General features: G+C 49.2%; 1 protein-coding gene across 11 annotated transcripts in view; it reads right to left on the bottom strand.

Annotated features, from left to right (window-relative positions):
• Acot7 (acyl-CoA thioesterase 7) overlaps positions 1-24,321 on the bottom strand; it is a 93,756-nt gene extending 69,435 nt beyond the window's left edge. For 3 of the 11 annotated variants that reach the window (NM_001369273.1, NM_001369274.1, NM_001369276.1), the window contains exon 1: positions 24,081-24,201. In NM_001369273.1, the coding sequence (NP_001356202.1) occupies positions 24,081-24,127 (47 nt within the window). In that variant the 5' untranslated portion in view covers positions 24,128-24,201. The other 8 variants (NM_133348.2, NM_001369275.1, XM_030253767.1 and 5 more) reach the window with 8 other exon arrangements.
• Between the last annotated feature and the right edge of the window lie 290 nt (positions 24,322-24,611).

The raw sequence follows: 24,611 nt of genomic DNA, 5'->3' as shown, positions 1-24,611 counted from the left end.
CAAGAGACCATCTAGGCCGGCAGGTACAAGAGCCATATTCGATTGTCCCCAGTACAGGAATCTGCCCTTGGATAGAGCTATGATGGCCATTACCTGTTTAGCTAGGAAGCCATGCAACTAGAAGTTTCCAGATTGGGGATTCAAGAAAGTCCCTAGGTGGAGGACCCTTTTATTTCCAGCAGGCAGAAGCAGACAACGCTCCATGGGTTCAAGACCAGTGCAACCCACCTAACAAGCTCCAAGCCAGCCAGAGCTTAGTGAGACCTGTCTCAAAAACAAAGCTAGGATCTGCCTTCAGCAGCTGTCGCCCCATCCACAGGGCTGATCTGGCTGGCATGATCTGGCTGGCATGGCTGTTCTCTTTCCCCTCCCTTCCTCATGTGCATCCCTCCCAAAGCTACACAGTCCATGCTTCTGGTGGAAAGGACGACGTCTCCTGTCTTCAGTCAAGGGTTGAAGGGTATATGAATAGCTACACTCCCCTACTACAACCACCAAACAAAGGTGAAGAAGAGGGAGAAGGAGGAGGAGGAAGAGAAGGAGGAAGAGGAAGAGGAAGAGGAAGAGGAAGAGGAAGAGCAACCGCAGCCAGAATCGTTCACCTTCTCTGCTCTGCACCATCAGCAAACCATTGAGCAGATCAGGCTTCCGGAGACCACCCTGCCTGGCTTCCTGAACTGCCTAATCTAAACAGAAAGAGACTGTAGCAGCCAAAACCAGTTGTCATAGAAACGTTGTTTTACAGATCATTACAACAGAAGCAACTCTAGGAGTCCTTTCTGGGTGGAGAAGGAAGCAGAGGTGTCAGCACTGACCAGTGGGCCGCAGCCTGGATCTGTTGCCTACCCCGTCTAGACCTGAAATGCTGTGGGGAGAGTAAGGGGGAAGGTGAAGAGGAGCCTGCCCATCTAAGCCTGCATCCCTCTGAAAACAAAACCTTTCTCTAGCAATAGGACCTGAGGGGCAGCTAGAAGGGGACAGATGTCTAGCGCATTCTCACCTGTAGACATCACGGTAACTGTCTGGGACTCACATTATCTCCTCCTGTTACTCCTCAGACAAGAAAGTTCCAGAGCTAACCAGGGCCCCCCATGATAGCTAGCACCTCTCATGACCCCCCACTCTCTACCCACTGGCTAGAAGTTAGGAAAGAAGTCAGACAGCCACAGTGGCCCCAACAAGGGCTTTGGCTGCTTCCTGAGGAGGGGACCAAACCTCGATGTGACTTCCCAGAACCACCTGTAGCAGCCAGCCCTGTTTCCCTCCCTGTAAATCTGCAACCAGCAACTAAAATGGAAACTACTCCACCAGCCGTGCCAAGACCAATTCGTATATGCACCTATACACTACTCAGTGTCTTTCCAGATGAGCATCTTGACTTGGCCCTGGACCATGGGTCTATTGCACAAAGGACTGTTAGGTCAGAGAGCCCAGCAGGCCAAGGTCAGCTTAGGTAGATAGCCCTTATCAAAGGACTGCTTCCCATCCCATCGGTCAGACAACTAATCCCAGAGGACTTCCCTCTACTGGTTGCTATCTGATAAAAGCAGCCAAGGTGAATTATTACGGGGGTGCCATGCAACCAAACCTCCCTGAAGGAGAGCAGAAGACCCTATTCCCACGATTGCAAGAACAAGGCCCCAGGGAGAGGGTATGCAGTCCTATCCTGCCCTGGCCCCCCTTGCCCTGCCTGGTCTGACTGGAAAGTGGCTAGCTGTTCTGAGGGTTGACAGCCCACGGCTGATGCATGCCCAGAAGCTAGTTTTCCTTAACTACACCAAACATCTCCCCAGAGGGGAAACCAAAGCTCTCAGATCTGTCCCATTTACAGTCTGCAAAGCCCTCATAGCCTTTCTCACAGCCTGCCAGGGGCCCTCCCTCAGATACAGAACCTCAGTCTTGGTTGCCCAGTGGCACTTTATCCTGAAGAGAAAGGATTTTATTTGCAGAGACCACCATAGACAGGCCTGTGATGGCCCAGACCTGACTCTGTAGTCCATCCAGGCAAAGCAGCACAATTGTGTGGGATCTGAGTGCGCCACACTACAGATCAGAACCAAGCAAGCCTCCCATCTCAGCCCCATGCCTTGTATCCTAGTAAGACAGGGTGCCCTTGGGTTAGTCAAAAACCTCTGGTACCTGGTAAGCACACAAGGGTGAGCATTACCCCACTGCCACCCCTCTCTTGGACCAAGAGATAGGAGCATTGTTTCCATAGGACCTGAGGCCAGCCACTATGCCTATAAACACCAGATACCCCAAAGCCCCAGACACTATGCCTACACAGGGCCCAAGGCTCCAGAGCCACACTGGTTCCAGTCCATCTCTTACCTTCAAGTCAGAGGAAAGGACACCAAAGCATCCCAGGACCACCACAGCTCTGACCACTTAGGTACCAAAAGCAGGTCTCAATATACTTCTGCCACTCAGGGAACCCCCAGCTCCTCCCAGTTCCTAACTTACTGTTTGACCTTCTCTCTGAGGTAGGCCTCAGTGACTTCCTTTCTGAGGACTCGGAGAGCCAAGGCTCTGTGCAGTGTGAGCATGTCCTTCTGTCTCTGCTGCACCCTGCAGAAGCTGCAGCCAAAGGGAAGTTGTTAGGAAGAGCTCTGGCACCTGATGCTCTGCCCTTTGGACTTGCCCCACTCCCTCCAGGTAGGCATTGTTCTCTCCCTAAGCAACAGCTCTTTGTAAAAAACAGTTGTTCCCATTCTCCTAACCTTAGCCCTGGACAACAGCTGTACAGATTTCATTTGTGCATGACTACTATTCAGTTGGCCTTGGTGTGCATTCTGTTATATCTGACTATTTCTTCTTCCTTCTGCTCTGGAGAATTCTGTGAAACTAGATGTTCCTTGATGCAATTACTCTTAAACAATAAAGAATTGAGGTAAAGGGACACAGCAGGGCACAGCACAGTCCTAATGCCCAGGTGCGTACTGTGCGCTCTCATCTTGGAAACAATATAATAACTGCACAACAGTAGTCCCAGATTAATGTTCGACTTGCAAAGAAAGTTTGAAGAAATTATTAGACTATGAAATAGAATAACATTTGAAATGTAAATAAAGAAAATATCCAATAAAAAAGAACACAAGGCCAGGCATAGTGGCGCACACCTTTAATCCCAGCACTCGGGAGGCAGAGGCAGGAGAATTTCTGAGTTCCAGGCCAGCCTGGTCTACAAAGTGAGTTCCAGGACAGCCAGGGCTACACAGAGAAACCCTGTCTCGAAAATCCAAAAAAAAACAAACATGAAATAGAGCCAACATTGGGACCCTGAGAAAGGAAAAAGGTATTGAAGTTATGAAAATAAGTTTTGCACAACATTTGAGAGGGTTTCTGGATAAACAAGTATAGAATGCATAAAATTATATATTAGTAAAACTAAGTCAAAACACTGGGATTCTTAGGAGAGTCATTGTGTGCAATGCGCAGAAGCAGAAAGCTGGCAGAACTACTGAGATAAGGGTTGACTTGATTCTTTCTGGCCACTGCCTGGCAGCTTTGCCCACGTCATTTATCAATAGAGATTCAAGGGAAAATGCAAGTGTCTGACCTCGGGGCTCTGAGCTCTCAAGTATAGTAAGTCATAAGTGAAAGTTTAAATAAATAATGATAAGCTTGCAATTATCACTATTTTAGCCACAGGCCTGGGAATAGGGAAGCTTGAAACTTTGGGGAACAATCCTAACTCTTGATTCTCTGTGGGATACGGTTATTCTTCTGAATTTGATTTGGCAATGATTGTACAATGTCTTTTTTCCTGCCTGCTTTTGGAGTAACAACAAGAACTGGGACAGGAGAAAGATGAGAGAGCAAGTGAGAGAGTATGAGGAGAGAGGTGTGGAGTGTGTGTGGTGTGTGTGTGTGGTGTATGAGTGAGTGAAAGGAGAGAGCACGGGGTGTGTGTGAGGTGTGTGTAGTAGTGTGGGAGTTCAGGAAAAGAAAAGCACACGGGAGAAAAGCAGAGTGCACAGGAGAAGGAAGAGTGCATGCAGCCTCAGCTGCGAGCCAGTGAGCGAACGAGAGAGAGAGAGAGAGAGACAGACAGACAGACAGAGAAAGAGAGACAGAGACAGACAGAGGAGAAGAGAGGAGAGGAGAGGAGAGGAGAGGAGAGGAGAGGAGAGGAGAGGAGAGGAGAGGAGAGGAGAGGAGAGGAGAGGAGAGGAGAGGAGAGGAGAGGAGAGGAGAGGAGAGGAGAGGAGGCAAACAACTTTAAGCCTTAAAATATTTGCCTGGCAGTTTGTACCCAAAAAATAATCTGTGTCTGTTTATTATACACCTTCCACTTGAGAACTCTGATCCTGTGTCCAGGCTGGACCCAACAAATGGAGAATGACAGAGAGAAACAACAGGGACCTCTAAGCTCCACACACAAGCACAGGCACATATACCTGTATACACGTATATGTACATAGCATACATACACAATAAATAAGCAAATGAATTTTTAAAAGAAGGACTGAAGGATCTACAGACACGTGGATCAATACATGAAAGGTGTCAGAGGAAGCGGGGTGTGGTGGTCCAGTAACTAAGGTTACTGGTGACAGAGCTGTACATAAGTCAGCACTGAGCACTTAGCTTACCCAGCAGCCACACGGCCCTAGGTGTATCACCAAAACAACAAACAGGAAAAGAAGTCAGATACCAACAGGCTGACAGCTACCAGGGCCGGGGCCACTGAATATCTCAGAGCTGTGTGTATAGACTAAAGGGTAAACTTTGTGGTTTGCAAGTTTTATCTCAAAGAAGTTGTCATAGACAGCAAAACAGATATGGGAAGCCGAATGTACATAGGCAGGCCTTTCTCTCCATCACAGAGCTGGTTGTATGAGCAATGCTCTCAGAGAACCCTAAAAGCACCCTTGCCCTTTGCCCCAGAAAGGCACTCCTAAGACTTAGCAAAAAACACACACAAGCTGCCATATGATGGAATATGACTTTTATCCCAGCACTCAGGAGACAGAGATAGGCAGATTTCTATGAGTTCAAGGCCAGCCTGGTCTACAGAGCAAGTTTTAAGCCAGCCAGGGCTACAGAGAGGGTCCTATCTGAAAAGAAGAAAAGAAAAAAAGAAGAAGAAAAAACAAACCCACACACAGGCAGACAGACACAGTTGAAGTTGCTGATCCTTACACTAAGAGACAAAGGAGAACCAACTGGGGCCCTAGGAACAGACCAAATCACACCTCACTTTGTATTCGGAGTTTTCTAGAGAATATAGACCATTCCCTTCTGCAGCTTTCAACAGCATGGAAAAGCATTCTTTTTTCCCCTTTGGAGTGTAGGAGCCCTCACCTGACTCCAAGGCCTAGAATCACAGACAAGTGACTCTGACAGACAAGGGAACTGAGCCAGCCAAGGCACCTGAAACTCAAAACACTAAGCCCAGCTTACAAAGGGCCTCAGTACTGGGACCTTTAGGGTATGCACGCTACACCAACATCATCCTAGCTGGAGGCCATGTTCCTTTCCTCCACAGCTCATCCCCATACGCCAGAGGAGGCTAGCCGGGCAAGACAGCAACTTTATCCAAACTCCAAAAGGATATCTCAAAGAGAGAGAGAGAGTGTGTGTGTGTGTGTGTGTAGGGTGTGTATCTGTGTATGAATGTAGGGATGTCTGTGTGTATGTGTGTGTGTGTGTGTGCATGTGTGTGATAGAAGAAGACAAGGGCCAGCACTAAACACACCCAGCCTGCATCCACTGGCCTCATGCCTGTCCCTACAATCGATCACCCACAGGCACCAATAGGGCTGTGGACAAACACGCATAGCAGTTTTCTATACGACAGCCCACACCCTTGAGAATCAGTTCATCTACCAGCTGACAGTACACTCCATGAGCAGTGTTCCTCAGCCACAGAGAGTGACAAATACTGACACAGAACCAACCATATGGATGCAGCTCAAAATAATCACCCACTGAAAACGATAGGCAAGACAGGAAATGCTGACCTTTCTCAGTTTGTTGTAGAATCTGGTGTGGTCTGTGGCCTTGGCCCTGTTGAGGTGCTTCAAAGCCTCATTAAGAATGTGTGGGTCCTAGCCGGGCGTGGTGGCGCACGCCTTTAATCCCAGCACTTGGGAGGCAGAGGCAGGCGGATTTCTGAGTTCGAGGCCAGCCTGGTCTACAGAGTGAGTTCCAGGACAGCCAGGACTGCACAGAGAAACCCTGTCTCAAAAAAAAAAAAAAAAAAAAAAGAAAGAAAGAAAACAAAACCCTCTGGAATTGCAGCCTGTGTTCTTAACCACTGAACCATCTCTCTAGTTGGCCCTCAGTTTTTTGAGACGGGCTCTAAGTGTAGTCCGGGTTAGTTCCAAAGTTGTGACTATGCTGCCTGCGACTCCAGTCACAGGTATGCATGACCCGTGGGGCCACTTTCACCACTTTCACCAACTCTAGGAGAATGAAAAGCAACCCAGGAAGCCAGGCAGCAGATACCCAAGGTTAGGAAGGCAAAGGCAAGAGAGCAAGTGGTGCCTTAGTCTAGCACTGGGAAGAGACGCCATGACCAGGGCAACGGTCTTTTCCTTGTAGTTTGGTTTGGTTTAGTGTTCAAGACAAGGTGTCTCTGTGTACCTGAGATGGTTTGCATAGGCTTGGCCCAAGGAGTGGCACTACTAGAAATTGTGGCCCTGTTGGAGTAGGTGTGGTCTTCTTGGAGTGTGTCACTGTGATCGTGGGCTGCAAGACCCTAGTCCTAGCTTCCAGGAAGTCAGTATTCTGCTAGCAGTCTTCAGATGAAGATGGAGAACTCTCAGCTCCTCTTGCACCATGCCTGCCTGGATGCTGCCATGTTCCCACCCTGATGATAATGGGCTGAACCTCTAAACCTGTAAGCCAGTCCCAATTAAATGTTGTCCTTATAAGAGTTGCCTTGGAGCCAGGTGTGGTGGCGCACACCTTTAATTCCAGCACTCAGGAGGCAGAGGCAGGAAGATTTCTGAGTTCAAGGCCGGCCTGGTCTACAAAGTGAGTTCCAGGACAGCCAAGGCTATACAGAGAAACCCTGCCTACAACGAACAACGAGTTGCCTTGGTCATGGTGTCCAGAGTAGCCTTAGCTGACCTGGAACTGTCCAGGAATTCGACCTGTGGACCGAGATGGCCTCAAACTCACAGAGATCCACCTGCCTTTGCCTCCTGAGTACTGGGGTTAAAGGTGTGCACCATGCTAACTGGCCTGACCACAGCAACTCTTATAAAGAACAGCATTCATTTGGGGCTGGTTTATACCTTCAGAGGTTGAGCCCATTATGGCAGGAAGCATGGCACCACACAGCGGACATGGTGCTGGAGAGGCTGAGAGCTCTACACCCAGATTCACCTGGGGCTTCTGAAACCCCCCCCCCCCAAAACTTACCCCCAGGGACACACTTCCTCTAACTAGGCCACACCTACTCCAACAAGGCTACACATTTTAATTCCTCTCAAGCAGTGCCACTCCCAATGACTAAGCATTTAGTAAATGAACCTACGGGGACCATTTCTATTTAAACTTACAGGTAGGGAGGAATAAAATTTAACAGGAAGAAGCTCCCAAGATGCTTACTGGTTCCTTATCTTGACTACAGCCTGGCCTTGCAGGCATTTATATACAGCAAGTAGGTGCAACTACACAAATACACCTCAGTAAAGCAGCTTAACCAAGTGCCAACTGCACTCCCACTGTCCCCTCAGAACCCTACCTCCTTGGCAGGTGCCCCTGGTTTCTGACTGAGATGCTGCCCTGAGCACACTTCCCAGAATTCAGCCCGTTTCATTAAGCTCAATTATGTCACAAGGACTGAGGTTTGGGTTCCTGGGCTGGAAGCAGAGGGTTCCAAGTCCTCTGGGTCCCAAGACCTCCAGGAAGAGCATTACTGAGAACACTAAATCCTTGCTCTAACAGACACCACAGTGGCAACTGGCTCTCACAAGGTCTTCCTTGATGTAACGATTCTTAAACAATCAAAAATTAAGGCATACGGGCACAGCACAGTTCTAATGGCCCAATTGCATGCTGTGCGCTCTCATCTTGGAAACAATGCAATAACTGCACAATGGTAGTTTCAGATTAATGTTTGACTTCCAAAGAAAGTTTGAAGAAATTATCATGAAAATGAAGCACAGCCAATACTGGGACACCAAGAAAGGAAAAAGTTATTGAAGTTATGAAATAAGTTTTGCACAACATTTGAGAGGGTTCCTGGATAAACAAGTATAGAATGCATAAAATTATATATTAGTAAAACTAAGTCAAAACACTGGGATTCTTAGGAGAGTCATTGTGTGCAATGTGCAGAAGCAGAAAGCTGGCAGAACTACTGAGATAAGGGTTAACTTGATTCTTTCTGGCCACTGCCTGGCAGCTTTGCCCACATCATTTTATCATTAGAGATTCAAGGGAAAATGCAAGTGTCTGACCTCGGGGCTCTGAGCTCTCAAGTATAGTAAGTCATAAGTGAAAGTTTAAATAAATAATGATAAGCTTGCAATTATCACTATTTTAGCCACAGGCCTGGGAACAGGGAAGCTTGAAACTTTGGGGAACAATCCTAACTCTTGATTCTCTGTGGGATACGGTTATTCTTCTGAATTTGATTTGGCAATGATTGTACAATGTCTTTTTTCCTGCCTGCTTTTGGAGTAACAACAAAGACTGGGGCAAGAGTAGGGGAGAGAGCGAGTGTGGGTGAGTGAAAAAATAATGTGAGGAGAGAGTATGAGGAGAGAATGTATGGAGAGTGTGTAGGTGAGTGAGAGGAGAGTGTGTGTGGTGTGTGTGTGGTGTATGAGTGAGTGAAAGGAGAGAGCACGGGGTGTGTGTGAGGTGTGTGTAGTAGTGTGGGAGTTCAGGAAAAGAAAAGCACACGGGAGAAAAGCAGAGTGCACAGAAGAAGGAAGAGTACATGCAGCCTCAGCTCTGAGCCAGTGAGCGAACGAGAGAGACAGAGAAGACAGACAGACAGACAGACAGACAGAGGAACAACAACCTTAAGCCTTAAATAATTGCCTGTCAGCTTGCACCCCAGAAGTTGTCCATGTATGTATTTATTGTGTGCCTTCAGATAACCCTGCTTCTGGTTGGGAACTCAGACCCTGTGTCAAGGCTGGACCCTGACACAGATGGAGGCAAAGACAGCAGAATCCCCAGTAGCTGGAGGGCTCCATAGCCTTACACACACAGTAAGGAATAAGAGGCCTGTCTCAGACAAGGTGGAAGGTGAGGACCAATGCCAGACAGAGGCTGTACTCTGACACAACGTAGGCACAACACGGCATGCACACACGCATGCACACACCCACATGCATACACTCTCTCACACACACAATCGACTACAAAGACACCGAAAACACTGGAGAAGAAAAGAACAGCTTTAAACAGGGCTGGGAGAGCAGCCAAAGAAGAAAATTGCCCCTTACCTACAAAATACACAAAAGTAATGCGTGTAACAGACCTCAGGCCTAAATGTGAGAGCCCCGAGGAGAAAACGTCCTCCTAACACTGGGCTTGGGCATAAAAAAGTAGGCAAATTAAACTCACAAAATGTAAACATTTTCTATAATTACAACAGTATCAATAGAATCTAAAGACAGGGAACAAAAGGGAGCACTGTGTAAGCCATATGCCCAATGGGAAGCCAGCAACCAAAACAGAGAGCCAATTTTTTTGTTTATACAGGGCCTCTTTGTGTAGGTCCTGGCTGTCCTGGAGCCTCTGTCCTCAATGCCGGGATCAGTGGCTATAATACATCATCTTTTTAACTGGCAAAGATCCGGCCATGGTGGGGCACACCAATCATCACAGCACATATGGTGGAGGCAGGAGGATCCAGAGTTCAAGATCATTCTTGGCTGCATGAAGAATTCAAAGCAAAAAAAAAAAAAAAAAAAAGCCAAGAACAAGTAGCCAGTCCTGCAAAAGGAATGCATAGGTGACCAATCAACATGCTGTGGGCACAAGGCCCCTGCTGTTATAAATAAGCAGTTAATTTTAAAATGCTGAATAATGTTTTACTTTAAAAAAAAATACAGTAGAGTACATATTAATAGAAAGACAAATCAAAAACATAGGAGCCTAGCATGATGGCGCACACCTGCAATCCCTGCTCTCTGGAGGCTGAGGCAGGAGAATGAAGAATTCCAGACTACACAGTAAGTTAGAGGCTAGCCTGAGATACATGAGATTGTTGTGGAGACAGAGAAAAAGACAGACAGACAGACAGACAGACAGAGAAAAGAAAGAAACAAAACCATTTGAATGTTAAATAAGCCATCTCCAGACTCAGAAGTGGCTTTGGCAGCCTGTGCCCTGGTCATCCACACAGAAAGATTCACCCTGGACTTGTCAAACAAATCTGATTATAGGATATTTGATCACACTCTGAACCCCAAGATTGTGTTAAGGAAAAAAAAAAAAAACAGTTTCTAGTTGTGGTGTGGCTTAGCCCTTAGTACACACCTTTTTTTTGTTTGTTTGTTTGTTTTTTGTTTTTTTTTGGTTTTTTGAGACAGGGTTTCTCTGTGTAGCCCTGGCTGTTCTGGAACTCACTTTGTAGACCAGGCTGGCCTCGAACTCAGAAATCCGCCTGCCTCTGCCTCCCAAGTGCTGGGATTAAAGGCGAGCGCCACCACGCCTGGCAGTACACACCTTTAATCCCAAACAATGATAATAAAGTCAGTTTATAGAAAGAAGCACCCAAATTTGAAAGTGATGTCTAATTGAGTGGCAAGTGACGCATCAGAGAAAGATTTAGACAGAATAGCATCTGCCCAGCTCTTAGGAAGAGAAAGAAAAGCAACTTAAGGGGCAGTACAGAGAAGGAACAAGGCAGTTTAAGTGGCAGAGCTTTACAGACGGGTTGAAGAGAAAACATGCTAGGCACAGGTAAAACAGAATGAGCCAAGACAATGAGCAGGAGCCAGAAGGTAGAGAGAGTCGGGTTGAGGTCAAGCAGAGCAATTCAGGAAAAGAGGGAGAGGGAGGGAGAGAGGCAGAGACAGAAACAGAGAGAGACAGAGACCAGATTGAATCAGTTAGTGTGGAGAGGACTTTGAGTCAGAAGAGCTGAATTGAATCAGCCAGCCAGAGATCATAAAGAACAAGAAAGGGTGAACTTATTCGGCAGCAAGTCTCAGACACTCAGGCTTGAAGCTTCCAGGACTAAGCCCCTGAGAGAGACAACTCCCTCAGGAGAACAGAAGTTACAGTCAGAGAGCCCTAGGGCTGCTTCCTTCCTGACACATCTTCCTACCCACAGCCTTTTGCTCTCCAAACTGACAGCAGACCCTGCTGGCCGCTGCCACGCTGAGCAGTGTCCTCAGAGCTCATGGGAGGGAATAGGGCAGAAATAGGGCTCTATCCTGAGGGTTTTATTCCACCTAGTGCTCCCAGCATCCCATGAGCCCCAGTCACTTCCTCCTATAAGACATCCTTTCCTGCTACCATGGTTGCTGCAGAAGAAAGAACCGGGAAGCCTGTGTGGTTGAAGGCTTCCTGGTCCCTCTTCCTGGCCTCCCAAGTGTTTGTCCCAGAGAGTGGATGGACAGCAAGATCACCACACAAGTGAAACTGACAACACTGCCTACACAGAGCATCAGGAAACAGCTCTCTTCTTAGTGATTGGCTCAAGTGCGGGAGATCCCAGCATACGAAGTCGCCAACAACAACAACGGCACAGAAGGCTGTCTGCACCCTGTCCCTGTGTCCATCTCCTAGTGCCTGGAATGATGACAGTGACAAAACCTTTTTTACCTCCGCAAAAACTGTACAATAAGCCTTACATATAAAAAAATTAAATTAAATTAAACAAATAACTTAGCATGCTGGGCGTGGAGCACTTTTAAACCCAATACTCACAAGGCAGAGGGGACCTGTGTGGTGGACGGCCTAAATACACGAGGCACTGCCTCAAAAGGGAAGAAAGAAACCACAGAAAACAGGAGCTAGAGGACCAGCTCCGTGACACAGCAGAACTGCATCCCTGCCCCCATAAACACAACAGAACAAAGCAAGTGTGCTGGAAGAGGGCTGGGCCTGGGCAGTGTTCGGAGGCTGGACAAATGGTATACTCCTTAAAAATTAGAAGAGAACTAATTGCCTTATTATCTGGCAAACCATTCTGGGCGTATACCCAGAACAACTGGGAAGAGACACACACGAGCTGTCCCAGTGGGCCACACTCCCAGCACAGTACTTCACAGTCAACACATGGGCTCTACCTACGTGCCCACCGGCAGGCACAGACAGGAATCGTGCAGCCCAGCCACACCAGGAACACTGCCCTACCTTTTAAAGGGTGAGGACACGGGGCAGTTGGTGGGGTCCTTGCCTGTCAGAGCACTGTGCAGGAATGGAGATGTGAGAATTCTGTAAGAACACTCCGGGAAATCAAAGCAAGAGTCTTGTGACCTCAGCTTCTTCAAAGCATAGACTTGTTTGCAGTGGATGGCAGTTTCCTTCAGATTACCCAGTATCACTTGCTGTTGTTTTTCAGTTAAAGGTTTACACTGTCCTTATATGGCTCCACAGGAAAACATGGTTTTGCCATGTGTGGACTTGTCTTTATGACTGTATTCAGCCTGGACTCATGAGAACTTTGCTTGTATGACCTTTTCTGAGGTGCTGAGTAAAGCCAGCAACTGCATGAGACCTTAGTCCTCTTCACTTATCAATTCCGTTCTCCCAGGTCCCACGACCTCTAGAGTGGTGACCCTTGCCCACGTTACATGATTACAAGCACTGCATATGCCAGGCATAGTGGCACATGCCTATAGCCCCAGCACTGGGGAAGGTGCAGAAAGGGAGACCAGCCCTTCAGAGGCTGAGCAGGGAAAAGCACTTGACAGAAAGGCCAACAACCGAGAGATGGCCCAGTGGATAAGAGCACTGGCTGTTCCTCCAGAGGACCCATATTCCATCCCCAGCACCCACATGGCAGCTCACAACAGTCAGAAACTCCAGTTCCAGGGGATGCAACACCCTCTTCCGACCTCCAAGGACACTGTGTGCACATGATGCACAAATACACATAAAAAATGAAAAAAAAAAGTTCCAGGTAGGCTGGGCTACATGATACTATCACACACACACACACACACACACACACACACACACACACGCACACACATGCACAGACTGACAAAAGGAAATCTCGACATGCAACCACACAAATGAGCAAAGAACTGAGGAGGGCACCACTACAAGCCACTGTACAAGGCGCCTGAATACAGAACAGACAGATTCAGAGAACTCCTCCTGTCTACAATAGAAGGTAGGCTGCCAGAAACTGGGAAGCCGAGGGGCTGTCTGGTAAGGCTAGCCTAGAGCTTCCTTCTGGAGACATGCGCTATGAATGCACACTGAACCACACACTGGGAAACAGTTACGTTCATAAATGGGATGGAACCTATTATTAAACAAATTTTGAGGAACTGGAAAAATATGAGAAGATAAATTGTATCTGAAATTTATAAAGAACTTTTATGAGCTCAACTAGTAAAAGACAAGCCTATCAGAGGGCAGGCTAAGGTCAAGTGCGGATGTTCATCTCTAACCCAGCACACAGGAAGTGGAGGCAGAAAGGTAAAGAGTTCTGGGTGAGCTTCCAAGCCACAGTGATTGTGAGGCTAGACTGTGATAGAGATGCCATCTCAAGAAAGCCAAAAAACCCAGCTGATCCCAGCACTCAGGAGGCACAGTGGAAGATCTGTGATTCCAAGGCCAGCCTGGTCTACACAGTTAATTCTAAGATAGCCTGGGCTATATAGTGAGGTCTCTCAAAGAGTGGGGATGGGGGAGAGAGTGTTAAAGAGCTGGCTCATTGGTTAAAAATGCTTGCTCTCTACCCGGACGACCCAAGTTCAGTTCCCAGCACCCACATGGCAGCTCACCTTCCCATAACTCCAGCTCCAAAAGATTCAACAGCCTCTTCTGGCCTCTGAGGGCACCTACACACATGACAGACATACCCACATAAATACATAAACTAAAAGATAATAAATCTATAAAAGAAAGAAAAGTTGGGTTTGGTGGCTCATGCCTTTAATCTCAGCACTCCAGAGGTCAAAAAAAAAAAAAAAAAAAAAAAAGTCAGAGGATTCTGGGATACAGTCAGGCATGGAGAAGATTCGCCATAGTGATGATAGAGACAGTCTTATGACCCTGAGGCAAGGTAACTAGCCACATGGCAGAAATTACAATAGAATAAATAGGTTAAGTCACAAGCTAGTCAGGGGACAAGCCCAAGCTTATGGTCTAGGCTATTATTCACAAATAATTCAACCTCAGAGTGGTTATTTCAAGAACTTCTGCTCAGGTGGAAAAGCCTGCGGTTACAGCAATGTTCCCCACAGGCTTGCGTATCCAACTCTTCATCCTCAGCTCATGGTGCTATTTTAGAGGGTAGTAGAAACTTCACAAAGTGGGTGCTAGCTCCAGAAAGGAAATAACGAGGTTATGCCTTTGAAAGCTGTACCTGGTCCCCAGTCCGCTCGCCACCAGCTACCTCTGCTTCCGTTACGCCATGAGGTGGGTGACTTCCGCCACATGCTTCCACCATCCTGATGGGCGGTAAAGAGCTCCACTCGTGGAGCACCTGCTTCTGCAGGTAAGTAAACACGTGAGAGCTGCCCTCACACTGGCTGCATGTCAGGTATTCGAGCGATCCTGCAGGGCTAGGGTTCCCCTCTGCCATCAGAACCAGCAACTAGGACCATGGACTGAACCGTCTGAATGCATGAGCTAAAATAAACCTTTCCTTCTTTAAAAAGAAAGGAAAAAAAAAGCAGCAAGTTCCAGGACAGCCAGGGCTGTTATACATGGAGAGAAACCTGTTTTGAAAAAGATAGAAATAAAAAGTAAACAGACAAGAGGCATGACTAAGACGACAACTCAAAGACTCGGTGCTCAATAGCACATGAAAGCATGTTCAACCTCAGATTATCAAAGAAGAGCCAATCGGAACCGCCAGGTGGCAATACCTCACATCCACTAACAAGCAAGCGCTGGCCAAGATGTGGGGACACTGAACCCTCCTACATGCTGGAAGCCAGCCTGCATCCCTCAAAAGTGGCCCTGGAACTGCTGGGTGACTCTGAGCTACTCCCCAGCAAGCTGCTTCCACTCACACCAGCACCATGAACAAGCATCAGACGCCTCTGCTTCCTGTATCCTGGGTGCCTCTGCTTCCTGCATCCCGGGCTCGGGAGCCAGAGTCTCTGGGGAAAGCCTGGGACACACAACAAGGCGCTAGAGTTTTGCTTCTTTTTTTTTTTAAGGACACAACTGGGATCAGCCTAATAGATCTATTGGCTGCCAGTGGGAAGCTCACAAATGCTAACTAACCTAGAGTTTTTAAAGGAATTTCATAAATGATCAAGTCATTGGTCATGTGATTAACTCAAGCCAATAAGGTCCTCCACCCCCAGAGCAGCATGTAGTGGGATGGAGCCAAAAGTTCAAACTCTCCAGTCCTGCATGCAATCTTTCATGGCCAGCCCCTGTCACCTCATAAGCATGCAGAAAGAACTGGGGAAACAAAGCCACTCCCATCACTCGGTGACACGGCTCATTGTGGTGAACTTCAACAGAAAACAGTGCATATGTGAAATTGCATTCCAACAAAGCTCAGGGGAGATAAAAAGACCACTGACACAGGGCCAAACAGGGCCCGAACAGAAGCTGACTGTCTGTCTCTGGCCATCTGAAAGAGAAGCTTAGAGGGTGGCACAGCTGATGGCTCACAGGATGTGGTGACCTGACTCCAACCACACCCAAAGGAGTCCAGGACTAGGAAGGGCCTAGCTTCCTACAGCCTAGAGCAGACGAGCCTGGAGCCCAGGAGCCTCCACTGGTCCCCAAAAGAACAGCATGGCAGGTCTCAACTGGTGTCCATCTAAGACAATGCAGCTCACCCGAACCCTGTCCCGCTGACCATCCTAAGGATTCACAGCACATCCTCCATGCTTTTCGGCCTGAGACCCTGGGGCTGGCTAGCAGGGAGAAGAATCCCTGAGGGCAGAACATCACCAGTCGTCCTACCTTCCCATGGTGACGCAATGTCCAAGCTTTTGGTGATCTGCTCTGGTTCTGACAGCCCTCATGGCAGCCCAGAATGTTTTCCTGAGCCCCGAACACTCCTGGCCAGGCGTCAGGCTCGAAAAGGCTACCTGCCTCCCCACCTCCCAGAGGCGCAGAGTCCCGACCAGCAGCTTCATTGCAGACATGGGACAAAGCGTTTATCCTCCCTCCCAGCGCCAGGCTTAGCTACCAGACAGCTTCCGGCCAATATCTGGCTTAGTGAAGGGGCCTCCTCAAGGGAATCTAGCTGGGCCCAGTGCAACTCGCGAAAAGGTATGCAGCTACTCAGCTTTTTCCCAGGGAGGAGCCAAGCGCTGAGCACCGAGGAGGAGGACAAAGGCCCGCCCCTCTGCAGGGCCGACCGACCCCCTTATTAAACCCCTATCTCCAGGAACTTCAAGCCAAGCTCCACCCTGCTTGGCTTATTCCAAGTTGAGGCATAGGTCCCACCTCAGACAAAAGATTCTCATCAAGACTGGCTGGTCTGCCAAGTGAGGCAGAGGTCCCGGCTAGGCGTGAAAGCAGCAGGAAGTCGGGGGATGGAGGGAGCTGGTGCTGCACTGGGGTGGGAGGCTCCCCTCTGCCCTGACTCACATTCTGACAGGGAAGCACCAGAGCTGGTGTTTTCCACTCTCTGGTGTGAAAGGAAACAAAGGTTTAGGACAGGGAAAGTCCCGTGTCCCTCCCCATAGCTCCTACACAAGTCAATCCAGCAGCCTCCAGACCTCTTGTCTGTCCCAGCACTCCCCACGCCTAGTCTTCTTGCAGCAAGTCCCCCCCCTCACCCCCGCCCCGCCCCGCCGGCACAGCCTGGTATCCACAAACACCTCAGCCTGCTCTCTAAAACACAGGCTCCTTTTGAAATCCACCACAGACCAAGCACAGTGGCACACTTGTCCTCCCATTTGCTAGGGAACTTAGGAAGCAGAGGCAAGAGTCTCAGCCCAGAATTTCAGGATAGCCTGCGCAATCCAGTTGTGATGCTTTGAATATGCTTGGCCCAGGGAGTGGCACTAATGGGTGTGACTTTGTTGGAGTGGGTGTGGCATTATAGGCGTGGGCTTTAAGACCCTCCTCCGAGCTGCCTGGAAGTGAGTCCTCTAGTGGCCTTCAGATAAAGATGTTAAACTCTCAGCTTCTCCTGCCCCATGCCTGCCTAGATGCTGCCATGCTCCCTGAACCTCTGAACCAGTATGGTATCTGTCCACAGCAGTAAAACCCAACTAAGACAACAGTGAAGCCTCACGCATAGTTTTGTTTTAAGATTTATTTATTTATTTTATATGAGTGCACTGTCACCCTCTTCAGAGACAACAGAAGAAGGCATGAGATCCCATTACAGATGGTTGTGAGCCACCATGTGGTGGCTGGGAATTGAACTCAGGACCTCTGGAAGAGCAGTCGGTGCTCTTAACTGCTGAGCCATCTCTCCAGCCCTTTGTTTGCTTTTAAAGACAGGATCTTACTATGTCACCCTGGCTGCTCACCAGAAACTCACTGTGCAAGCCAAGCTGGCACCGAACTCACAGAGATTCCCCGGCTCCCTATGCCTTCCAAGTGCGGGGATCAGAGCCATGCACCACCACCAGGCTGGCTTCTCGTTTTTAACTAAGCAATATAAGTAAATAAATACACCTAGAACATATAATAAAAATCCCTCAGCCACATCAAACGTCAAGAGGCTGACAGAGATTACATCCCAATGCCTGTGAAATCTGCATTTGCAAACTGCATTCACAACTCTAAATGCCAAGTATTCATTGGTTGAAGGATAAACCAGGCAAGTGCAGCAAATGGGAGTTCAGTGCTGCCCCTGTGTGGCTCACAGGCACTGTGCTAAGTATGACACCCTCCCCAGACAACCACAGAAAAAGCCATGTAAGAGAAAGCCACTGAGCGGCTTGCCAGGTGCCAGTGCTGGAGGAAAGAAATACCTACCTGCCACCATTAGAACTGATGAAGATAAAGAGAAACCCTGTCTTGAAAAAACAAAAAACAAACAAACAAAAAAAGAACTGATGAAGATAGACTATGTCACAGTCAAATGGTTGCTACACAGTCACGAATCCATCAAAATGCAATGACTGTCACCTATAATCTCAGGATCTGGGAGATTAAATCAGCAAGATCAGAAGTCCAAGGCCACCCTCCACCACACGCCAAATATGAAACTAGCCTGGGCTACGTTAGACTGCCTCAAAACAAAAGAAAACCAACAAATGCCAGTGAAATGCGCATGACAGCAGATGCATTTCATCCGCTAGGGTTGTCTGGAGTGTGTGTATCACATCTATACGGCGACAAGGCCTTGGAAAAGCAAAGCTTGAACTAGGACTGTGCTTTGGAGGGACAGCACCAGCTGCCACGTACAAGGCCTTGAGCTGATCCCCTGCAGAAAGACAAAGATTTTATAATTATTATGATTACTTTTTTAACAGCAAAGAACAATGTAATAACACCTGAGAGGGCTGGAGGGACAGTTCAGTGGCAGAAGACTCGGCCTAGCAAAGGACCTGGGTTCAGTTCCCAACACCCACACAGCAAGCCGTTCACTCCCATCCAGAACTCCTGTCCCAGAGAACCTGACGCCTTCTTCTGTCTCCACAGGCACGTGGTACACATGGTACACAAGCACACATGCAGGTAAAACACCTATGCGCATGGAATACAAACAAATCATTTTGTGAGTGAAAGTACATAAATAAATGATAACCAGCAAGCTGTGACTCAGAAACTGAGTGTTTACCTAGCATACATGTGAGACCCTGGGTTTAGTCCCTGGGTCAGAATAGAACAAGTCTTTTTTTCCATATATATATATATATGTATATATATATATGTATATATATATGTGTGTGTATGTATGTGTGTGTGTATATATATATATGTGTGTGTGTGTATATAAATATATATATATATATTTACATGTTTTTCGAGACAGGGTTTCTCTGTATAGCCCTGGCTGTCCTGGAACTCACTTTGTAGATCAGGCTGCCTGCAAACTCTGCCTCCCGAGTGCTGGGAGGTGCGCCACCACGCCCGGCTTCCCCCCATATATTTATTTATAAAGAGCAGGGTTTACCATGCCTGTATGCCACCAGTTAGTGGAAGTACAGGGACCGTTCGCACGAGTTGATTCTTGCCTTCCACTGTATGAATTTCCAAGGACCAAACCCATATCAAGCTCAGCGAGCAAGCACTTCCATTGCTGAGCCAGTTAGTGGTCTCTACCTAACATTTATTAACGTTCTTAACATTAATCATCAGATTTAAAATAAATAAAGAGAGAAAGTCTCCTCACACAGTCCAGTTAGCCCTCTGCCTCTGCCTGTCACATGCTGGAATGAGAGAGGCACGTCACTCCACACTAAGGCTTGTTTCAAATTGATTTTATGACTTGTTATTATGTATGTATGCATGTATGTATGTATGTATGTATGTATGTAGAGGGTGTGTACATGTATGTATGTATGTATGTATGTATGTAGAGGGTGTGTACATGTGAGGACAGGTGCCTGAGTTGGCCAGAGGCAGTGGCTCTTTTCAAGTTAAGATTACACATGGTGTCATCCTCAACCAAGGAATAGCTGTGTCTATGAGACTAAAGGCTGCCCTGCCCAGAGTTCAAGGAACTATCTATACATACTTTTAAAATCCACCTGCATTCTGTTGACTGCTGAAATGTCACTGCAGGCATTGATGTTTGCAGTGGCAGCCAGCCTCCCTGCAGCTCCTCAGTACACGTCCTTGGTAGGGAAGACCCCATATGCTCTCCCTTCCCTGGAACCTCTGGGACTTGAAAACAACACCAAGGTGGGACGTCAAGGTACCTGTGGGGTCGACCCTGAGAGCCAAGCCTTCACACCCACTTGGGTCCTTCAGGAGATGGCTGGAGAAATGGCTCATGGGTTGAGAATGCTGGCTGCTCTCCAGAACACCTGAGTTTGCTTCCCAGCACCCAGACGGCAACTCACAACTAGCTGCATCTCCGGTCCAGGGGAGCCAATGCTCTCTTCTGGCACTAGACACACACATGGCAGGAGACATATATGTAAGCAAAACATCCATCCACATAAAATCGGTAAATACATCTCGAAATAAATAAGAGACGGCGCCTTCTGGCCTGCATGATACCGGGGAGCTGGCTACCTTCAGGGTGAAATCCAGAGTGACACTGGGCTAGGTGACAGGCTGTAGCAAGGCAGTGGCAGACTCAGGCATCCTCTGACACAGCTCACTGGGTTACAAAGAGTACATCTTCAACAGGGGCCATACACTCCCCGCCCCCCCACCCCGCCCAGGAATAGAGCCACACTGTACTTTATGGAACGTTTCAGAACAGATTCTGTGTTCTTGTTAATTCCACTTTCCAGCCAAAGACCAAGCTGAAAGGGGAGAAAATTCACATCTACTGGACGAACCCTGCTGGAGTTTGCAGACTGCAGGCAGCCCTGAAGGGATTCATGTCCTGGAATCCTGCTTTCAGGAAAGTGCTTAGCAGAACAGCATCTGAGAGCAGGATGAGACAGAGTCTGCAGATGTCACACCTTCAGCCCCAAATAGGTCCTAAAACCATGAAATCCCAGCACTCAGTTATCATGAGGCTGGGGTAGGATGCCAAGGACAAGACTGGCATGGGCTACTAAGTGAAACTCTGCCTCAAAAAAGGACAAAATAGATAAATAAATAAAAGTCAGACAGAGCTAAAGGGAAGGGTCAGCACATAAAGAGAGCTTGTGGTTTTTCAGAGTTCTGTTCTAGCACCTCCATGGGGGCTGGTGGGATGATCCAGTGAATGAAGACACTGCCAAGTCTGAAAATCTGGGTTCAATCCCCAGAACCTACTCCCACAAGCGTCCTTGTCATGACTTTTACATGTGTGCACGTGCACATGCGCACACGCTCGAGAGAGAGACACACACACCTATGCCATCTTGCACCAAGAGCCCCCTATACCAGCACATTGCTTGAAGGTTGACTTTTTGCACTGGATCAAAGGATAGATAACAATTATTCAGTGGCCTAAGTGCCCAAAGATCTGCTTCTCAAAGGGTTCTTTTTTTGTAAGCTCATGTTTATTCAAGCAAGAAATGGGACAAAGGTATTAGTCCACACAGTAACCCTAAGATAGGCACTACCCTATGTCTAATTTACAGATAAGAAAATTAGGGTCAGTGAGGTTATGCTGTGAAGTTAAGGAAGTGACCTAAGTCACATAGCAACCTGCAAGAGACAGACCTAGGAATGGAGCCCAGGCTGTCACCTCTTAAACTGGTGGCCCACTTTCCACATAAAGAACGCCCATTGACTCTGGGCTAGCCGTTCTACCAGGTCAGGTCAGGTTACAGTCTTTTTTTTCTTTTTTTAACTTATTTAATTGGGTTTATGAGAAAGGTTTTCTCTGTGTAGCTCTGGCTATGCTAGAACTCTGCAGACCAGGCTGGCTGTCAACTCAGAGATCCGCCTCTGCCTCCTGAGTGCTAGGATTAAAGGCCTGCACTATCATCCCTTGCTCAACTAAGTCTTATTCAACACTCAGACCCAGAAGAGAACAGGGACACAGGAATATAAACAATGGGCTTCCAGGTCACTCAGCCACCAAAGAGGCCACATCCACCCCAAGCCTCTGGCCACGTTTACTTTTATCTTTGCAGGGGGTGTGTGTGCATCTGTGCATGTATGCAGGTGTACAATGCCATGGCGTAAGAAGTATAGAGGTCAGAGATCCACCTCAGGTGCCAGTCCTCACACTGTGCCTGGACTGAGACAGGGTTCTTGCTGTTCACTTCGGTATCAATCATCTTAGCTGGCCCGTGAACTTCCTCCCCCGACCTCGCCGCAGGAGCACTGGCGTTACACTCAGTCCTCTGGCTCACTTTCCACAGGTCTGAGCTCAGGTCCTCACAGCAAGCGCTTTAGCCCGACGCCTGTCTGTCTTGTAAGCTCCCTTCCTTCCTTCAGGCTTTGGCACGGAGAGCAGATGATCTCTCTAACAGTTCTGGGATGACGGGTGCAGCATCTTGCATGACACTGTGTCTCTCCTACAATAAGGACTAAACTTTCAGTGTCCTTCCAGGGCTGGGCTCCTTGGGAGGTGTCCGGTGAAGTCCTGTTAAATTCATGGCTTAGATGCACCAGGCCAGGAGTCTGGTCTTTCATGGTACTGGCTCAAATGTCCTTAAAGGGCTCCCCACATATCTAGGTCTACTCGCCAGTGTTCCACCTGGTCAAGCCCACGTGACCACAGTCTACTTCACAGTCCCACATCCCTTGGCAGTCATGCTTTGGCCTGAAACATCTCGGCCAGGCCTCCTAGCCAGGCACCCTCTGTCATTTAGAGGAAATATGCCATTGTGACTCTGACAGCTAGAGGCAGCCCTGCAATAAGAAAAGCCACACACAAGACGGTTGTGAACATATGAAAGTATCCAAAGCTACATAAAAAGCCATTAGCTGGTAGAAGAGAGTGGAAAAAAAAGATGTTCGGTCGCCAACCATACTGATGAGGTTAAATAAGAGCCCGGGTGATTTAATCAGTATGACCAGACCTAAGCAGGAGCTCACTCTGTAGCTCCTGGGGCTCCACAGCCTTACTGAGTTTCTCAAATCCCTCCTCCACACAGCAGGAGGAGGAAGGACTCTGCCAGCCAGCCTCCCAGAAAAGTGAAGCCCAAGACCCCCACACCAATAAACGGCATGTCTCAAAGACCCCCATCACCAGTAACAGGCACTCTGTCCCCACAGAGTTCAAGTCAAACGGCCAGGGCAGCCACACTGCAATAAGGAAGCATGGGGGGCAGGGCTCCCCTAAACATACAGACTTTTCTAGAAGTCAGAACTGATCTTGAAGTCGGGAAATGGCCTTTGCCAGGCCAGGAGGTGAGGCTGACAGCAAAGAGCTCCAATTATCCAGCAGCAACATCCACAAGACAGGACCCTGCCTCCGCTGGGTTAAGGCTCGGACACAAGGTCGGTGTGATGCCTGCCCAGCCTTCAAACTGAGTGTTTGCTCGCCCTGAGTGATACACACTCTCAGAAATCTCACTCTTGTCCTGTGTCAGACAGGGCAGGCAACCTGCAGGCACGATCCCGATCCCCACCCCCACCTCCCATTCCTGCCCCTTACTGATCTGGTGTAAAAATGTCAGCTCTGCTTTTACTTCTGTGAACGAAACCGCAGGGTAACCTTGAGGCTGCCCTCCCCGCCTTCTCGGGGAAACGAGCTTGCTCATCAGCTCCAGCTTCCTCTGGGGACCCACATCTAAGCAGCACCCCCAATGGCACAAGACAGGGAGGATGCTTAGATGAAAACGACCCTTCACCCCTATTGTGTGAGATGACCCACTCACTCCCTTTCCCAGGCAATAAACCATTTGAATGGATGAGTTCTTCCTTCTAACACCTGCTCTCCACACAACTGAGGCGGGGCTCTGAAGGAACTATGTATGGGTCTGGGGCCTGCTCTCACGGAGGTACCCACCCATGTGTGCTCGCACTGATCTGGGAATGTCCCCCACCACCCTTTGGAGCCTTTCCGAATCCCGCAGGAGGTTGGGCTCGGACTATAAGGCGGCGAGCCCAGGGTGGGGCAAGCCCTATAGGACGCACAAGAAGGCGGCGGACAGACAGTCCCTTTGCCAGTTGCCCTGTCCCAGGGTCCTGCCCGGATTTCCTACATCGAGTGTCCTCAAAACTGCGGCCGCCGCCCTTGGGATGCAGCCAAAGGCCGGTGGGAGGAGTCGGCACGGCGGCCCGGTTCTGCAGCATGGCGGGGAGCATCCCTGAGGAGGGCATGGGGAGGGGGTGTTGGATCCAGGGCGAGGTCCGGGTACAGAATCCTGGGCCTGAGTCCAGTGAAGGGATCAAGGGTGGGTTCCAGGGCCCGGATGCCGGGAGCGTGGAGCCGGGCAGGGCCGCTCAGGATGAAGGCAGCATCCTTCAGCCTCAGCGAGTTCCGGCGCGAGCGAGCGGGAAGGGTCGGCTTAGCCCGCAGGCCTCTGTCTTACCGGCAGATCTGGATGGCGGCCGGCGTGTCTGTGGTGGGGCCGGACATCTTGGCTGCGACGGCGGACGACGGCGGCGGCGGCGGAATCTGAGAACAGGTGTCCAGCAGGCCCGTCCCCGAATGAATGAGCCTGGGAGGCGCCATAGAGGAGGAGGGAAGAGGCGGGGCCATGGCGCCAGACAGGCGGGGCCTGCGCGGAGGCGGCGAATCAGAGGCGGCCGCCCCTCGGGGTCTCCGCCCTCGCGCAGGCCCCACCCCGCCCCCCTGCCCAGAGGCCTCCACGGCGGCAGACGCTCGCTGAAGCGGCGAGCTCTCGGCGGCGGCGGGGGCGGCTGTGGGACTCCGCTTCCAGAAGGTTCGGTGGCAGTTGGGTGGCGCGCGCGCGCGCGCACACTGCACGCGCCGGCGCGGAGCAGGCTGAGCGGCCCGCCGCGGACACCACGCAGGCTGGAGGCCGAGTCGTGGAACGTCCCCGGGGCGCGTGCGTGCGTGGCTGCGGCGGCGGTGGCCGCCGAAGAGTCTACGGGGCGTT

This window comes from Mus musculus, chromosome 4 (genome assembly GCF_000001635.26).
Source record: "Mus musculus strain C57BL/6J chromosome 4, GRCm38.p6 C57BL/6J".
In the NCBI taxonomy this organism is placed as follows: domain Eukaryota; kingdom Metazoa; phylum Chordata; class Mammalia; order Rodentia; family Muridae; genus Mus; species Mus musculus.
This window is presented reverse-complemented; position numbering and strand designations above follow the sequence as displayed.